The sequence below is a fragment of the Onychostoma macrolepis genome, chromosome 09, assembly GCF_012432095.1.
Source record: "Onychostoma macrolepis isolate SWU-2019 chromosome 09, ASM1243209v1, whole genome shotgun sequence".
Lineage (NCBI taxonomy): Eukaryota > Metazoa > Chordata > Actinopteri > Cypriniformes > Cyprinidae > Onychostoma > Onychostoma macrolepis.
The window spans coordinates 12,357,468-12,371,574 of NC_081163.1; the positions used below are offsets into that span (position 1 = coordinate 12,357,468).

General features: G+C 38.6%; 2 protein-coding genes across 2 annotated transcripts; both read left to right on the forward strand.

Moving 5' to 3' along the window:
* LOC131547162 (bone marrow proteoglycan-like) lies at window positions 1–2,479 on the forward strand. Its single transcript, XM_058787516.1, has 7 exons — window positions 1–81; window positions 436–501; window positions 919–1,428; window positions 1,581–1,663; window positions 1,820–1,957; window positions 2,050–2,155; window positions 2,329–2,479. The coding sequence occupies exons 2-7, from the start codon at window positions 465–467 to the stop codon at window positions 2,394–2,396; spliced, it is 942 nt and encodes a 313-aa protein (XP_058643499.1). The 5' UTR covers window positions 1–81; window positions 436–464; the 3' UTR covers window positions 2,397–2,479.
* A 6,733-nt stretch (window positions 2,480–9,212) lies between these two features.
* Window positions 9,213–13,642, forward strand: LOC131547164 (eosinophil granule major basic protein 2-like). Its single transcript, XM_058787517.1, has 7 exons — window positions 9,213–11,121; window positions 11,485–11,550; window positions 11,956–12,465; window positions 12,618–12,700; window positions 12,856–12,993; window positions 13,086–13,191; window positions 13,365–13,642. Exons 2-7 carry the CDS (start codon window positions 11,514–11,516, stop codon window positions 13,430–13,432), a joined length of 942 nt encoding a protein of 313 aa, XP_058643500.1. The 5' UTR covers window positions 9,213–11,121; window positions 11,485–11,513; the 3' UTR covers window positions 13,433–13,642.
* The last annotated feature ends 465 nt before the right edge of the window (window positions 13,643–14,107 follow it).

A 14,107-nucleotide genomic window follows, 5' to 3' on the forward strand; every position in this document is an offset into this window, starting at 1 on the left:
TATAAGAAGCACTGACTGGATCTCACAGCACTGAGAGAAACACAGGTGAAGAGTCAGCACAGACCAACAAGATCAACACTGGTGAGGATAACCATCTACTGTTCATATTTCTGAAAAATAACACTTCTTTCTTTCTTACACTAGCAGTAATTTTGTTAGATGGTTTAAAATAAAGTGTGATAATCTGCAGTTCATAATGATTTAACCCTTAAATGCAGTTGGTGTAACCTAATCTATTTTGCTTGATTCAGTGATATTAAATAATATTTTTAACTTAACTAAGTTTATGTTAATATAAATAACATTTTCTTTCGGAGTAGTCCAGGTCCCTCTTAAATGAAGAGGGCTTTTATGAATTACAGACAAAAAAATAAAAAATAAAAAATTAACATAACTGATTGATGTTGATTTTATTATCAAATCATCTCCTTGCAGAAAGTAATTCTTTGGAGATTTTTGACAAGATGAGAAAATTCCTCTTGCTGGTTCTCACCATAACAGGTATGATCTGTGCTCTAGTTAGATATCGTTCAAACATACAGTTAATATTAACTGTGTTAGTTTAATATTTAGCAATGTGTCCTACTTTTTTTAAACTCTTGTGCATTTTAGTGCTGCTTTCTGTTAACACTATCACCATTAAGTGTTTTTATTTTTTACTTATGTAAAATCTTGGTCTTTTAAGAGTGGAATAGTACAATAGTGCATCCTTATTTTTAAAACTTGGAGGGTATACTTTGAGCTATTTATTTTTAATCATGCATCTTTAACAAAATATCTCATTCTTTTTTTGAAGTAGTCATTATTGGTGAAAGCTTACAATATCTATCAAGTTAAATGTTAAATAAAATCTTAAAAGTGGTAAATAATTACATTTAATCTCTAGATTGATTAACGTTATTACTTTCTGATCATTAGCTTCTGTAGCTTTTGCCAGTCCACCAGTTCAGGATGAGAAGCTTCCTGATCCAGTGGTGAAGGTGCCAGAGGTTGAAAAAGAACCGACAGTAGAGCAAACAAAAGCAGAAGCAGGTCCTCTGGTGCAGGATGAAGCTGTTGCAGATTCACGTCTGGTGGAGCCTGACTCAGTGCTGCTGGAGCCAGAAACAACAGAGGAACAAAGTGTACCAGAAGAGACACAAGTGATGTTGGAGAAACCTGTGCTAGAGGCAGATTACCTGACTGAAGAGACGCCAGAGACAGAACTAGAGCCTGAGCCAGAAATAACTGTCATTCAGACGGACAGAAACATCGTACCTGTGGAGGAAGCTGTAGAAGAGTTAGAGTCTGAAACTAATATAGAAGTGGAAGATGAAGAAGAAGAAAATGTAGTAAAGGAGGAGCCTACACTTGAGGCTGACTATATAACAGCTGAAGATCCAGAAATACAAATGGAACCTGGGACGGAAAGTCGAAGGACACAGATTGGTAAACCACCTCAGATGATATTAGTTTTACCACTGTGTACAAATAGCAAACAACTCTGATACTAGCATACTTGGCCTAATGCACTGAATACTGCAGTGTGTTTGTAATGTAAGATATGGAATGATGATTGTAGTGTGGTGATATGTCTACAGAGCGGTGGACTTGTGGAGGAGTTGTCCTACAGGGCAAATGTTACCAGTTCTTCACAATACACCTCAATGCCTATCAAGCTGAGGTATTAATGTCATATAAAACATATCAGTGTGTTTTAATATATTGACTATATTATTTACATAATAATAATAACTGGTTAACTAATGACTTATTGACTTATTAATTACACTATATTTCTCTTTTCTTTTCACTTTATAACATCTATGGTTCTCCTTAGTCCCACTGTCAGTCCATCTGCCATAATGGCCACCTGGCCTCTGTGACAAACAACTACATTCGTGGCGAAATAGGGAAGCTAATGGATCGGAATGGCGGCCGCACTCGCGCATGGCTTGGAGGATGGAGAATCTTTAATGTATGTTCATTTGTTTTGCAGTGTTCCACTTTTTTGCAGGTTTATTCATTTTGCCACCATATCTCTATTAAGTGACTTTCCTGTTTTGACAGACACGTAATTTCTTATGGTTGGATGGAACGCCGTGGAGCTATAACGGCTGGGCTGCTGAAGAACCCAATAAAGCTGGTGGGCAGGAGAACTGTGTAGAGACATGGTGTAAGTGTTGCTACTGAACAACCATTTACAAAAAGTTGCATTCATCACAGATAATCTAAAGGAATAATATATAATCCTTTAACTCTTTCAACACTGTTCTTCTTTTATAGAGATGTTTTCCTCTTTTTCATGATCTGTCTTTACCAGTTTAACAAAGCTTCGTCTATTTTCAGATAATCTGGCGTTCAATGATGCATCATGCGCAACACCCAAACCGTTCATCTGTTCCTGTCCACTTTAGACAGCCAGGAGGTTACGGGTTACTTTATGCATAAATAAAGCTGTAAAATCATATTCAATAAAAGTGACTTTTGTTATATTTTATTACTGTATCAAAGGCTGTAATTTTTATGCCAATTGTTGACTCATTTAGGTGTTAACTGAAAGGTCAGTCAATGTTAAATCCTCGCGGTGTATTCTGATTCCTGGACAAAAAAATGACACACATCACCTTTAAAAATGAACCTTAGTACAGACATACTTAGTACTCTCCAAAATGGCGCTACGGTGACGTGGAGGAGACAAATTGTTGAATAAAGTTGTTATTTTTGTTTTCTTTGTTTACAAAAAGTATTCTCGTCGCTTCATAAAATTCAGATTTAACCACTGAAGGCAGATGGACTATTTTGACGATGTCTTTCATACTTTTCTGGGCCTTGACAGTGTAATTTACTTGGCAGTCAATGGAATAGTCACAAGCCTCCCAGTTTTCATCCAAAATATCTTAAATTGTATTCTGAAGACGAACAAAGCTTTTACGGGTTTGGAACGACATGGGGGTAAGTGATTCGAATCGAAAAGAAATTAAGGTTTTTGAGGAAAACATTCCAGGATTTTTCTCCATTTAGTGGACTTCAGTGGGGACCAATACTTTTTAACCAGTCTTTGCATGTTCACTTAATAAATACTGGGTCAGTACTATACGCCACGCATGACCTTTCTAACGTGACTAGAGCTAGAGCTAGTGCAAGATGATCTTTTGTGGTTAAGAAGTATATAATTTTTTTTGTGACTTTAGAAAACAACTAATTGTTTTGCTAGATAGGACCCTTATCAGCTGGGATTGTGTAGAGCTGCATTTGAAGCTGCATTGAACCTGCGATTTGGACCTTCAGTCAGTTGGTCCCCACTAAAGTCCACTATATGGATAAAAATCCTGGAATGTTTTCCTCAAAAACATTAGTTTCTTTTCAACTGAAGAAAGAAAGACATGAACATATTGGATGATATTGGGGTGAGTAAATTATCAAGAAATTCTAATTCTGGATTTAGCTAATTCTTTATCTTCATTGTAGACAGTAGACACTGTGTCATATTGATGTTGATGCCATTTTCTAAATGAGTTTTAGGCACAAACACCCTATACCAATGGTAAAATAACTCTCAGAAGCCTCTCTTGGGTTATTGCTTTAGTATGCCAGTCTTGCCAGACATCATGTTTTCTATATCAGTCCAGTCTTAGGTTATTTCTGATGTCTGATTCCATCCCAACTATTAAAATTGACCGTTAGGTCATCCTACACTTGCAGACAGTAAAATGTTTGTCATCCTCTATTTACCATCTGTGCTTGCACAGGTTATTGGACCCCAGTTGCAGCTTCCAAGATCCCACAGGCCACATTATATCTGCCAGAGCCATGCCCAGGCTGTGGGTAAAGGGATATGCCTTCATGTGTATGGTAAGATATTTAAAAAACTGGCTCCTGATGAAGTCAACATGTGCATAAACAAATACCTACAGCCATCTTTTCCCCACCCATTCTTAGTCTATATCTCTGTCTGTTTTCCACAAACTCGAAAACACAGGAACCAGGGAGAGGGATCAGTGTTCCCTGAGGAGAGGATTGCACTCAGAGCTGTGGAATTAAGCAGCTTTGACACTGTATGCAACGCTCTCTCTCTCTCATAACTAACTGCACATTTAGCTCAGTTCTTCCATGGGAGGAGCAGAGAGATGCTTCTTCTTTATAAAAGTCAATTTGCCATGAGGATGTCAACTTTAAAGCCACAGGTCTGTTTCTGTGTTTCTATATGTTTGTGAGAGTGTGTGATTTCCTTTTCATTGCTGTTTGTTACTGAAATTAGTTTAAATTTAAATTACTTCTGCATGGAATTTTGCTTGCATTTGTGTGCTACCTAAATTCAATAACTACTGGGGAAAATGCACGTGAGATGTTGTAAGAAAATGGTTTTATTGAGAATTAAAAATGAAATTTTCCAATACGATAGCTGTACTGAGTGTGAAGACATTTGGGCTTGTTTCCATAATGGAGATCGAAGGAAGGCCAGGTCTAAATGTGCAGAAAAAAGGAATCGTGAAGAAGCCTGACCCGGTTAATGATAGAACTTCTTCTCAGTCATCGGGAAGGAAAGCTTGCACTGCAAAGAATTAAGAGTGTTGGAGACCTCGTCTTGTGAGACAGCCCACTTGGGAAAATGGTGGGTGGAGTGCACCCGGAGTTGTTCGAGGCAATAAGTATGACAGCTTATGAGTCAAAGACACACTTTGCACGATCAATGAGAACTGTTGTGGTCCAGTATGAGGAGGTCCTTGGAGGAAGTGACTGTGACCCAATGTTCATCACCAGAGCCCCTAAAGAAAACAAAATGGCCTGCGTTGGTGCAAGAAGCACACTTGCAAGTGGCAAAGAGTTTCTTAAGTGGTGGAGCTGAGACAGCATCGGAGCCGCATGTGAGCCAAAGTGCGGAAGCTGCCGCTGCGGGAACTGTCAGCCAGGAGGAAAAGATATGACTTTGGCTGAGGAGAAAGAGTTGTAGATCATAAGGAATGGTCTCACTTATGTGAAAACGGGTTCTCACAGTGATCGACCTCATTGGGACGCAAAGTACCTATGGATCCAAGATCCTGCTTCTCGTCCATATAATCGAAGCGGAGTAGAAGCCACTTACTTAAGAACAGAAAAGCAGCTTGGAAGAGTGCCTGAATGGAAAAAAAATCTACACTGCTCAAGTTCATGACATGGTTAAAAAAGGTGCCGCAGTAAAACTTACAAAAGAAGTGCTTGACAAGTGGACAGGTCCAATTTGGTATGCAAGTCATTTAGTAGCACCAAACCCACACTCAATCACTACGCCTGTTCGTCTTGTGTGGAATAGCAGCCAGAAATTTAAAGGGCTGAGTATGAACGACCTCCTGTTGAAGGGACCTGATGTGTTGAATCCTATTAGACCCGTTCTCCTCAGATTTAGGAAAGGAGTTTTTGGAGTGTTGGGAGACATCAGAAAGATGTATAATTCGGTATGGCTAGAAGAACGAGAATTGCACCTCCACAGGTTTCTTTGGAGGGATACATCAGAGGAAGAAATAAAGGAGTACACCATAACCAGAGTTAATATTGGAGATTGTCCGGCAGGTTGTATTGCACAGCTGTCAATGCAAGAGACAGCTGGTCTTGCAGCTTTTGCTCACCTGAAAGAGGAGCGAAGAGGACAGCTACGTGGACGATATCCTTACATCTCATAATGATCAGAAGAGGCTGGTTGGGATAGCGAAGGGCCTTGAAGGAATCCTGGAAGCTGGGGGTTTCTCCCTGAAAGCATGGGTCTGGTCTGGTCTGGTCAAAGTGGGAGGTCTGGATTGAAAAAACAAGCCAAGAGGTGTCAAGTCCATTTCCTGAGAAAATTGTTGTGCTTCCTAACCAGCTAGGTGAAGAGGACGATAAAGCCCATGGAATTGGATAATTAGCAGAGGAGGATATGTTGTATATCATGACATCTGTCAATTTCTCCAAAAGGAAAAAAAAGCTGAGGACGGAGCAGGATCTCCTTGAAGAGGAGGTGAGGCTGAAGACCCCAAATCCATTGACCAGGAGGCACTTATTAAGTCAGGTGGCAGGACTTTACGACCCACTTGGTCTCGTCACACCAGCTAAACAGAAGGGTGCGATCCTCGCCAGAAAAGCGTTCCAGGAAGCTGGTAGTGGATGTCTAGTAAGACATACATGGGACACAGCACTTTCAGAAGGGATCCGGGGAGAAGCTATTACTTTGTTTGAGGAGTATGTGTAACTCCAGGAAGTCAGGTTCCACAGAAGTTTCATGCCGGCAAATTGGAGAGGAAAGCCATGGGGAGTCATGTTCTCTGATGGGAGTGACAAAACCTACGGTGCAGTACTATATTTTCGGTGGAATACAAGCCAAGGAGTAAATGTTCGGTTAGTTGAGTCTAAAGCTAAACTGACACCATTAGAACTGAAGGGGGATCCAGTGAAGGCCTAAGTCTGCGGTGCAGTTTTTGCAACACGTCTTAGGAAATGCTTTGAAAAGCATGGATGTATCGAAGTAGAGAAATGGTTCCATTTTGTGGATGGTCAGACGGTGCTGGGTGCTAGCCAGCGTAATAGTTATGAATATCAAACTTTCTTTGAGAATAGGATCGGAGAGATTCAGAAGACAGGAGTGATTGGTGACTGGTGGTGGATTCCAGGGAATCTGAACATCGCAGATATCATCACACGAGGGGCAAGCCCGAAAGATCTTGACAAAGACTCCATGTGGCAGAATGGGCCATAATTCCTTAAAAAGTCAGTGAACGAATGGCCAAAGAGATCAGCAGCTGAAATCGCTGATGATGCTAGAGAAAGAATCAACAAACTCCAGAGGAAAGTCTTCTAGCAGCAGTGACTAGAGCTCAGATGGAGAAAAGGACTGAGGAGAAGAAAGTGTCAATACCTGAAGGATCGGTTCGACTGGAAATGCTGAGCAGATTAATCACTGAAAGATTAGTGGATGTTGAAAAATTCTGTAGTCTATCAAGGTTGACCAGAGTCATTGGCTGGGTGTGGCGCAGTGTGAGGAAATGGTTGAATTTAAGAAATAAAAGCTCAGGGTGCAGGAAGCAAGATCCAGATGGTATCAGTGAACATGGGTCGGAGACTGGCCAAAAGAGCGGTGGAAAGTTGCGTCATCTGCAGGAAAGCAAGAGCAAAGAAGTGCAAGCAGATTATGAGTGATCTTCCACCTGAAAGGATTGGACCAGCTGCACCCTTTGAGTTGGTGGACAGTAAATCTGTTTGGTCCTTATGAGATGAAGGATGAAGTGAAAAAGAGGATACGACTGAAGTTCTGGGGAATTGTGTATTGCTGTATGGCTTCAAGGGCTATTCACGCAGATGTTGTGAGCGATCAATCCACTGAGGGTTTTTTGTTGTCTTACAAGAGGTTCACTGTTTTAAGGGGTTGGACATTCTTGCAGGGCCTGTTGGAAGTCCGGCTATTGATGCACTACAACCGTAACTAATATTATGCTACAGTAGCTTCCTGTTGATTGGTTTTATTGTAATTTGAAAATAAAACAACATTTTTTTTGTTAACGGATTGTTGACTGATTGTTTTTTTGTTTTGTTTTGTTTTTTGTGAAGAGGTTTCAATAAGCGTTTCACAAACATTATCTTAAACCTGTATTGATTGCTTACCTCCACTGTAACTGATTTCCCCACAAAATGTTCAGGCTTTGATGATAACTTATGTTTGATCACTGTTAAAACTAGAATGTCCACTAATGTGTTTATTTACAAAAAAAAAAAGCATGAGTGGAGAAAAATAACAGCAATTTAAATATATTATTTCTATAAGCTATACACAAAAAGAAAAAAAGACAAGACAAAATAATTAGGCTGAATAAGCTGATCTATAGCATGTTCTATGAATGGTACACCCCCCTAAACTCACATAAATGGTTTGACCCAAGCCAATGACACTGACCCATTGAAACTGATTTTTAACGTGTATTTCACGTGCTGATTTTTCAGGCGTATTTTACGCGTATTTAACGCATGAAATATGTGTTGTTAACGCCTGAAATACGCGTTAAAATTCTCGTGTTTTTGGCCCTTTTAGCCTTCCATAGACTGTCTACTTCGGCAGGTAATCCTGTCATATAACACTCGCCATAATACTGGCCTGCGAATTCGCATCACGTGACACCGTGTGACCAACGACCGATGAAAAAGACTGTATCCGAAATCGCCCCCTACACCCTCATTCACTATTCCCTACATTAGTCCACTCATACTCCGCGACCTGCTCTCAACTCCGTATGGCGGAAAAAACAAGCAGTTTCCCAGAACTCAAAGCGTCTGCTTCACCTTTCTATCTGAATTAAAATAACATAAATTTCAAACTGCAGCTCTGCAGAAAAGTGGAGTACATTCTATGTTTTTACATTTTAGATGTATTGTAATTTGTTTTGTGTTGAATTTAAAGTTTTTGAAAATACGCTGCACAGCCTGACCTCACGAGCGTTGCAGCATGCAAAATGATTTCGCATGTTCAGAGTCTAGTGTGACCTAGGGGTTGAACGACTTCTGATTTTTTAAAGTCGACTTTTATGTGAAGAAAGTCGATTCGAAGTCGACTAGTCGCTAAATTACGTCATTAATGAACAAATAAGTCTGGAGCTGTGATAAACACCTTGTGCACAGCTATGGCATATGACACAGTGCCGCCCACATGGCTATTGCTCCTTAAGAGCTCATTTTTATCAGTTCTTTATTTATATTCGTTATATTTCTCACAGATTTTTGCTCGTTCTAAATCACATACAGATAAAGTTGCACAATAAAGATTACATTCATATGAATGCATTAGTGAGAGCGATTGCGTGTGTGAATTAATTCTATCTGGCAGCGACTCTCTATTAATAATGAAGCTGTGGGATTTAGTTAATAAGAAATATATGCTTGAACTTTTCAGTTTCTAAGCTATTTTACTGAGAAATCGCAGAACAGTGTTGACAATACATTTCCGCGCTGAACGATTCTGTGCACGCGTGATGTACGCGCTACTGTCTTTCTCAAACGAAAGGCTGCATCCTCCGGAGGTCGCATTTGAAGGCTGCATGCGTCATAAAAAAGATCTTATTTTAGAATATTAACATTTATAAATTTGACCATTATAAGTGTAAATTGTTGTAATATGCGTTTGACTCACGAATGTAATGCTCAGTTAACTGAAATAAACCAGGCTTGATGACGTATGCAGCCTACATATGCGACCTCCGGAGGATGCAGCCTTCCGTTTGAGAAACGGCCTATGTGTGTGCATTACAGAGCAACAGCGCATTAGAATGGCGATTAACTGACCTGTACTATAAGCTGTTTAATGTGCATTATCCCGTTCAATTTCGAGCATCCAGTAATATAATCACACATGTCTTGTGGAGTGCTTTCAGAGTGCATTTGTTTGTCATTTTAACTGTTTGGAAACGGAGCGTAAATGTGGAAGTCATTCGGAGATTTCTTATACTGTTGCGCCCTCTATAGGACCAGCGACTAGTCGACGTCAAGCTTAAAGCGTCATGGCAGAGCATTAAAGTCGACTAGTTGATTAGTTGGTGCAACTCCTAGTGTGACCGCGGCTTATTAGGCTGCTGTTGTAATAGCTATAAAGATTAAGTTACGTTATCGCTACCCTTTGCAAAATGCTCCTCAGTCCCGACCTTAACATTTGTTTCAGTAAGGTATTACTCTGACATGAAGTCGATTTGAGAACTGTTCGACCTACAAGTAAAGTATACACATACAATAATGTACAGTAGCCTAATATTAATATCACTCAGCTCATGTGGAGGCAGCGCTAAGCCATAGCTAAGTGTCAGCGTGTAACAGCCTGTTTCAAGACAGAGAAACACCTTGCATTTAGCCCGTCAGCTGCTTCAAAAATCTGAGTGCTGAAATGAAGATTTACAGTGGTTTATTTGCCCTGACTAAGTTCATGTAACATTTTAACAACAATCCTTGTTGATTGTAGACCGTAGTTGTGGCTCAAAGGTCTTTGAATCATATAAAGGTGTTTATCCTTGAATGGTGCACTGCAAAAAATGATTTCCTACTTAGAGTTTTTGTCTCGTTTCTAGTCCAAATATCTAAAAATTCTTAAATCAAGAAGCATTTAAGTAAAAATTATTGTCTTGTTTTCAGAAAAAAATAAGTCAAAATTAAGTGAGTTTTTCCTTAAAACAAGCAAAATAATCTGCCAATGGGGTAAACAAAACAATCCTATTTCAAACCAAAAACAAGATTATTTTTACTTTTGACTTAGGCTATTTTTTTCTGGGGTAGTTTGGGGTTAGTTTGGTTTGTCACCTTTTTCACCGCTGACGAGTTTGACTTTGCAGCCCTGAATATTAAAAATACAGTGTTGGTAGCATAATCTGGTACCAAGACTGAAACCCACGACCTTCAGGTTACAAGTCAGACTCTCTAACCATCAGGCCACGACTGCCCCTGACTTGTCATGTTTTTTTGTGGCAAAAACATGGAAATAATTTGGTATTTTTATGATGTTGTTTATACTGTATTGATTTGCTTGGTCATTGTCATTGTGGGTTTTGGTTCTTTTGTTGTTGTAAATACCTTGGAATAAATGAAATAATTTGGCGAAGTGATGTGGACATGTAACGCGGTCGAGACCAGCCTGTACCATGCGTTTCCCTGAAAGTAATTGCACACCTTAGAACAAAACGAAAATCCTGACATTTTTAGGCAATGTAGGAATCCCATCAAGGAAAAAGAGGACGTATGGTCACCCTGGCACAATATACATAATATAGGCTAAAAGTAACATCAGGTCAAAGGCAGTATGTGAAAAGTGTATCTTTCTGGTCTCAGAAAGTCAATCCAATCCAAAGATTGTTTCTCAAACTATAGAATTAATAAACCTAGCAAATAAAATTTTGGAAAAAATAAAATACATCCAAACTTCCGCATATCTCAGACTGAAGTGATTTGGTACTCTGAGCTTTAAAGCACTACAAGAGAAGCAAACAATAATAAAATATAATGAGGTCTTAAACGTGATACATGTGATGGCAATAGCTATTCTACTCAGAAACGTGACAAGATAAAGGCCATAAAACTGTCTTTTATAAGAAGCACTGACTGGATCTCACAGCACTGAGAGAAACACAGGTGAAGAGTCAGCACAGACCAACAAGATCAACACTGGTGAGGATAACCATCTACTGTTCATATTTCTGAAAAATAACACTTCTTTCTTTCTTACACTAGCAGTAATTTTGTTAGATGGTTTAAAATAAAGTGTGATAATCTGCAGTTCATAATGATTTAACCCTTAAATGCAGTTGGTGTAACCTAATCTATTTTGCTTGATTCAGTGATATTAAATAATATTTTTAACTTAACTAAGTTTATGTTAATATAAATAACATTTTCTTTCGGAGTAGTCCAGGTCCCTCTTAAATGAAGAGGGCTTTTATGAATTACAGACAAAAAAATAAAAAATTAAAAAATTAAAAAATTAACATAACTGATTGATGTTGATTTTATTATCAAATCATCTCCTTGCAGAAAGTAATTCTTTGGAGATTTTTGACAAGATGAGAAAATTCCTCTTGCTGGTTCTCACCATAACAGGTATGATCTGTGCTCTAGTTAGATATCGTTCAAACATACAGTTAATATTAACTGTGTTAGTTTAATATTTAGCAATGTGTGCTATTTTTTTTATATATACTCTTGTGCATTTTAGTGCTGCTTTCTGTTAACACTATTATAAGTGTTTTTATTTTTTACTTATGTAAAATCTTGGTCTTTTAAGAGTGGAATAGTACAATAGTGCATCCTTATTTTTAAAACTTGGAGAGTATACTTTGAGTTACTTATTTATAATCATGCATCTTTAACAAAATATCTCATTATTTTTTTGAAGTAGTCATTATTGGTGAAAACTTACAATATCTAACAAGTTAAATCTTAAAAGTGGTAAATAATTACATTTAATCTCTAGATTGATTAACGTTATTACTTTCTGATCATTAGCTTCTGTAGCTTTTGCCAGTCCACCAGTTCAGGATGAGAAGCTTCCTGATCCAGTGGTGAAGGTGCCAGAGGTTGAAAAAGAACCGACAGTAGAGCAAACAAAAGCAGAAGCAGGTCCTCTGGTGCAGGATGAAGCTGTTGCAGATTCACGTCTGGTGGAGCCTGACTCAGTGCTGCTGGAGCCAGAAACAACAGAGGAACAAAGAGTACCAGAAGAGACACAAGTGATGTTGGAGAAACCTGTGCTAGAGGCAGATTACCTGACTGAAGAGACGCCAGAGACAGAACTAGAGCCTGAGCCAGAAATAACTGTCATTCAGACGGACAGAAACATCGTACCTGTGGAGGAAGCTGTAGAAGAGTTAGAGTCTGAAACTAATATAGAAGTGGAAGATGAAGAAGAAGAAAATGTAGTAAAGGAGGAGCCTACACTTGAGGCTGACTATATAACAGCTGAAGATCCAGAAATACAAATGGAACCTGGGAGGGAAAGACGAAGGACACAGATTGGTAAACCACCTCAGATGATATTAGTTTTACCACTGTGTACAAATAGCAAACAACTCTGATACTAGCATACTTGGCCTAATGCACTGAATACTGCAGTGTGTTTGTAATGTAAGATATGGAATGATGATTGTAGTGTGGTGATATGTCTACAGAGCGGTGGACTTGTGGAGGAGTTGTCCTACAGGGCAAATGTTACCAGTTCTTCACAATACACCTCAATGCCTATCAAGCTGAGGTATTAATGTCATATAAAACATATCAGTATGTTTTAATATATTTACTATATTATTTACATAATAATAATAACAGGTTAAGTAAGACTTATTGAATTATTAATGACACTATATTTCTCTTTTCTTTTCACTTTATAACATCTATGGTTCTCCTTAGTTCCACTGTCAGTCCATCTGCCATAATGGCCACCTGGCCTCTGTGACAAACAACTACATTCTTGGCGAAATAGGGAAGCTAATGGATCGGAATGGCGGCCGAACTCGCGCATGGCTTGGAGGATGGAGAATCTTTAATGTATGTTCATTTGTTTTGCAGTGTTCCACTTTTTTGCAGGTTTATTCATTTCGCCACCATATCTCTATTAAGTGACTTTCCTGTTTTGACAGACACGTAATTTCATATGGTTGGATGGAACGCCGTGGAGCTATAACGGCTGGGCTGCTGGAGAACCCAATAATGCTGGTGGGCAGGAGAACTGTGTAGAGACATGGTGTAAGTGTTGCTACTGAACAACCATTTACAAAAAGTTGCATTCATCACAGATAATCTAAAGGAATAATATATAATCCTTTAACTCTTTCACCTCTGTTCTTCTTTTATATTGATGTTTTCCTCTTTTTCATGATCTGTCTTTACCAGTTTAACAAAGCTTTGTCTATTTTCAGATAATCTGGCGTTCAATGATGTACGATGCACAATACTCAAACCGTTCATCTGTTCCTGTCCACTTTAGACAGCCAGGAGGTTAACCCAACCTGATATATATAGTAACTTTGATGAAATAAGTGTAAATAATTATTGCAGTTTTTAAAGATTAATAAAGTTATCAACTGATGTTTTATTTTATTAAACACCTTTATTTTACTGATGTTTCATTTAGTTTGGATAATATAGCATTAAATTGTTGTAAGTAATTTAATTGTTTACTAGCTAAAACCATCCTTTTGAACACTTCTACTTTATGCTTAAATAAAGCTGTAAAATCATATTCAATAAAAGTGACTTTTGTTATATTTTATTACTGTATCTAAGGCTGTAATTTTTATGCCAATTGTTGACTCATTTAGCTGTTAACTGAAAGGTCACTCAATGTTAAATCCTCGCAGAGCTTTTCACTAAAGCTTCACGAAGGCTTTAGGCAGGCGCTGGTACGCTAATAGCTCTCATCACCATGAGCCTACCATGCAGGCTGTTTTCCATCCCATCACCTGGCCAAGAATGCCAGGATTCCCATGTTTCTATGCATCGTCTATGGGATAAAGAGAGAGCCACTTGGTCTGACACACGCATTTGTTGGGAAGCCAGCAGTGGACCTTGGGACAGCCATAAAAATTTTAGTGCAAGAGGTTTTAAAGGTAAAGTGTGTCATTTTTGTGACACTAGCATCACCAAACAGACTTTAACATTT

Excerpts from the sequence above, each read along its gene's own strand:
- LOC131547164 (XM_058787517.1), top strand. The coding sequence starts at position 11,514 with ATGAGAAAATTCCTCTTGCTGGTTCTCACCATAACAG. Across the intron at positions 12,466-12,617 it reads AAGACGAAGGACACAGATTG|AGCGGTGGACTTGTGGAGGA; the intron begins GTAAACCACCTC and ends ATATGTCTACAG. Across the intron at positions 12,994-13,085 it reads GAGGATGGAGAATCTTTAAT|ACACGTAATTTCATATGGTT; the intron begins GTATGTTCATTT and ends CTGTTTTGACAG.
- LOC131547162 (XM_058787516.1), top strand. The coding sequence starts at position 465 with ATGAGAAAATTCCTCTTGCTGGTTCTCACCATAACAG. Across the intron at positions 1,664-1,819 it reads TCAATGCCTATCAAGCTGAG|TCCCACTGTCAGTCCATCTG; the intron begins GTATTAATGTCA and ends GGTTCTCCTTAG. Across the intron at positions 2,156-2,328 it reads GAACTGTGTAGAGACATGGT|ATAATCTGGCGTTCAATGAT; the intron begins GTAAGTGTTGCT and ends GTCTATTTTCAG.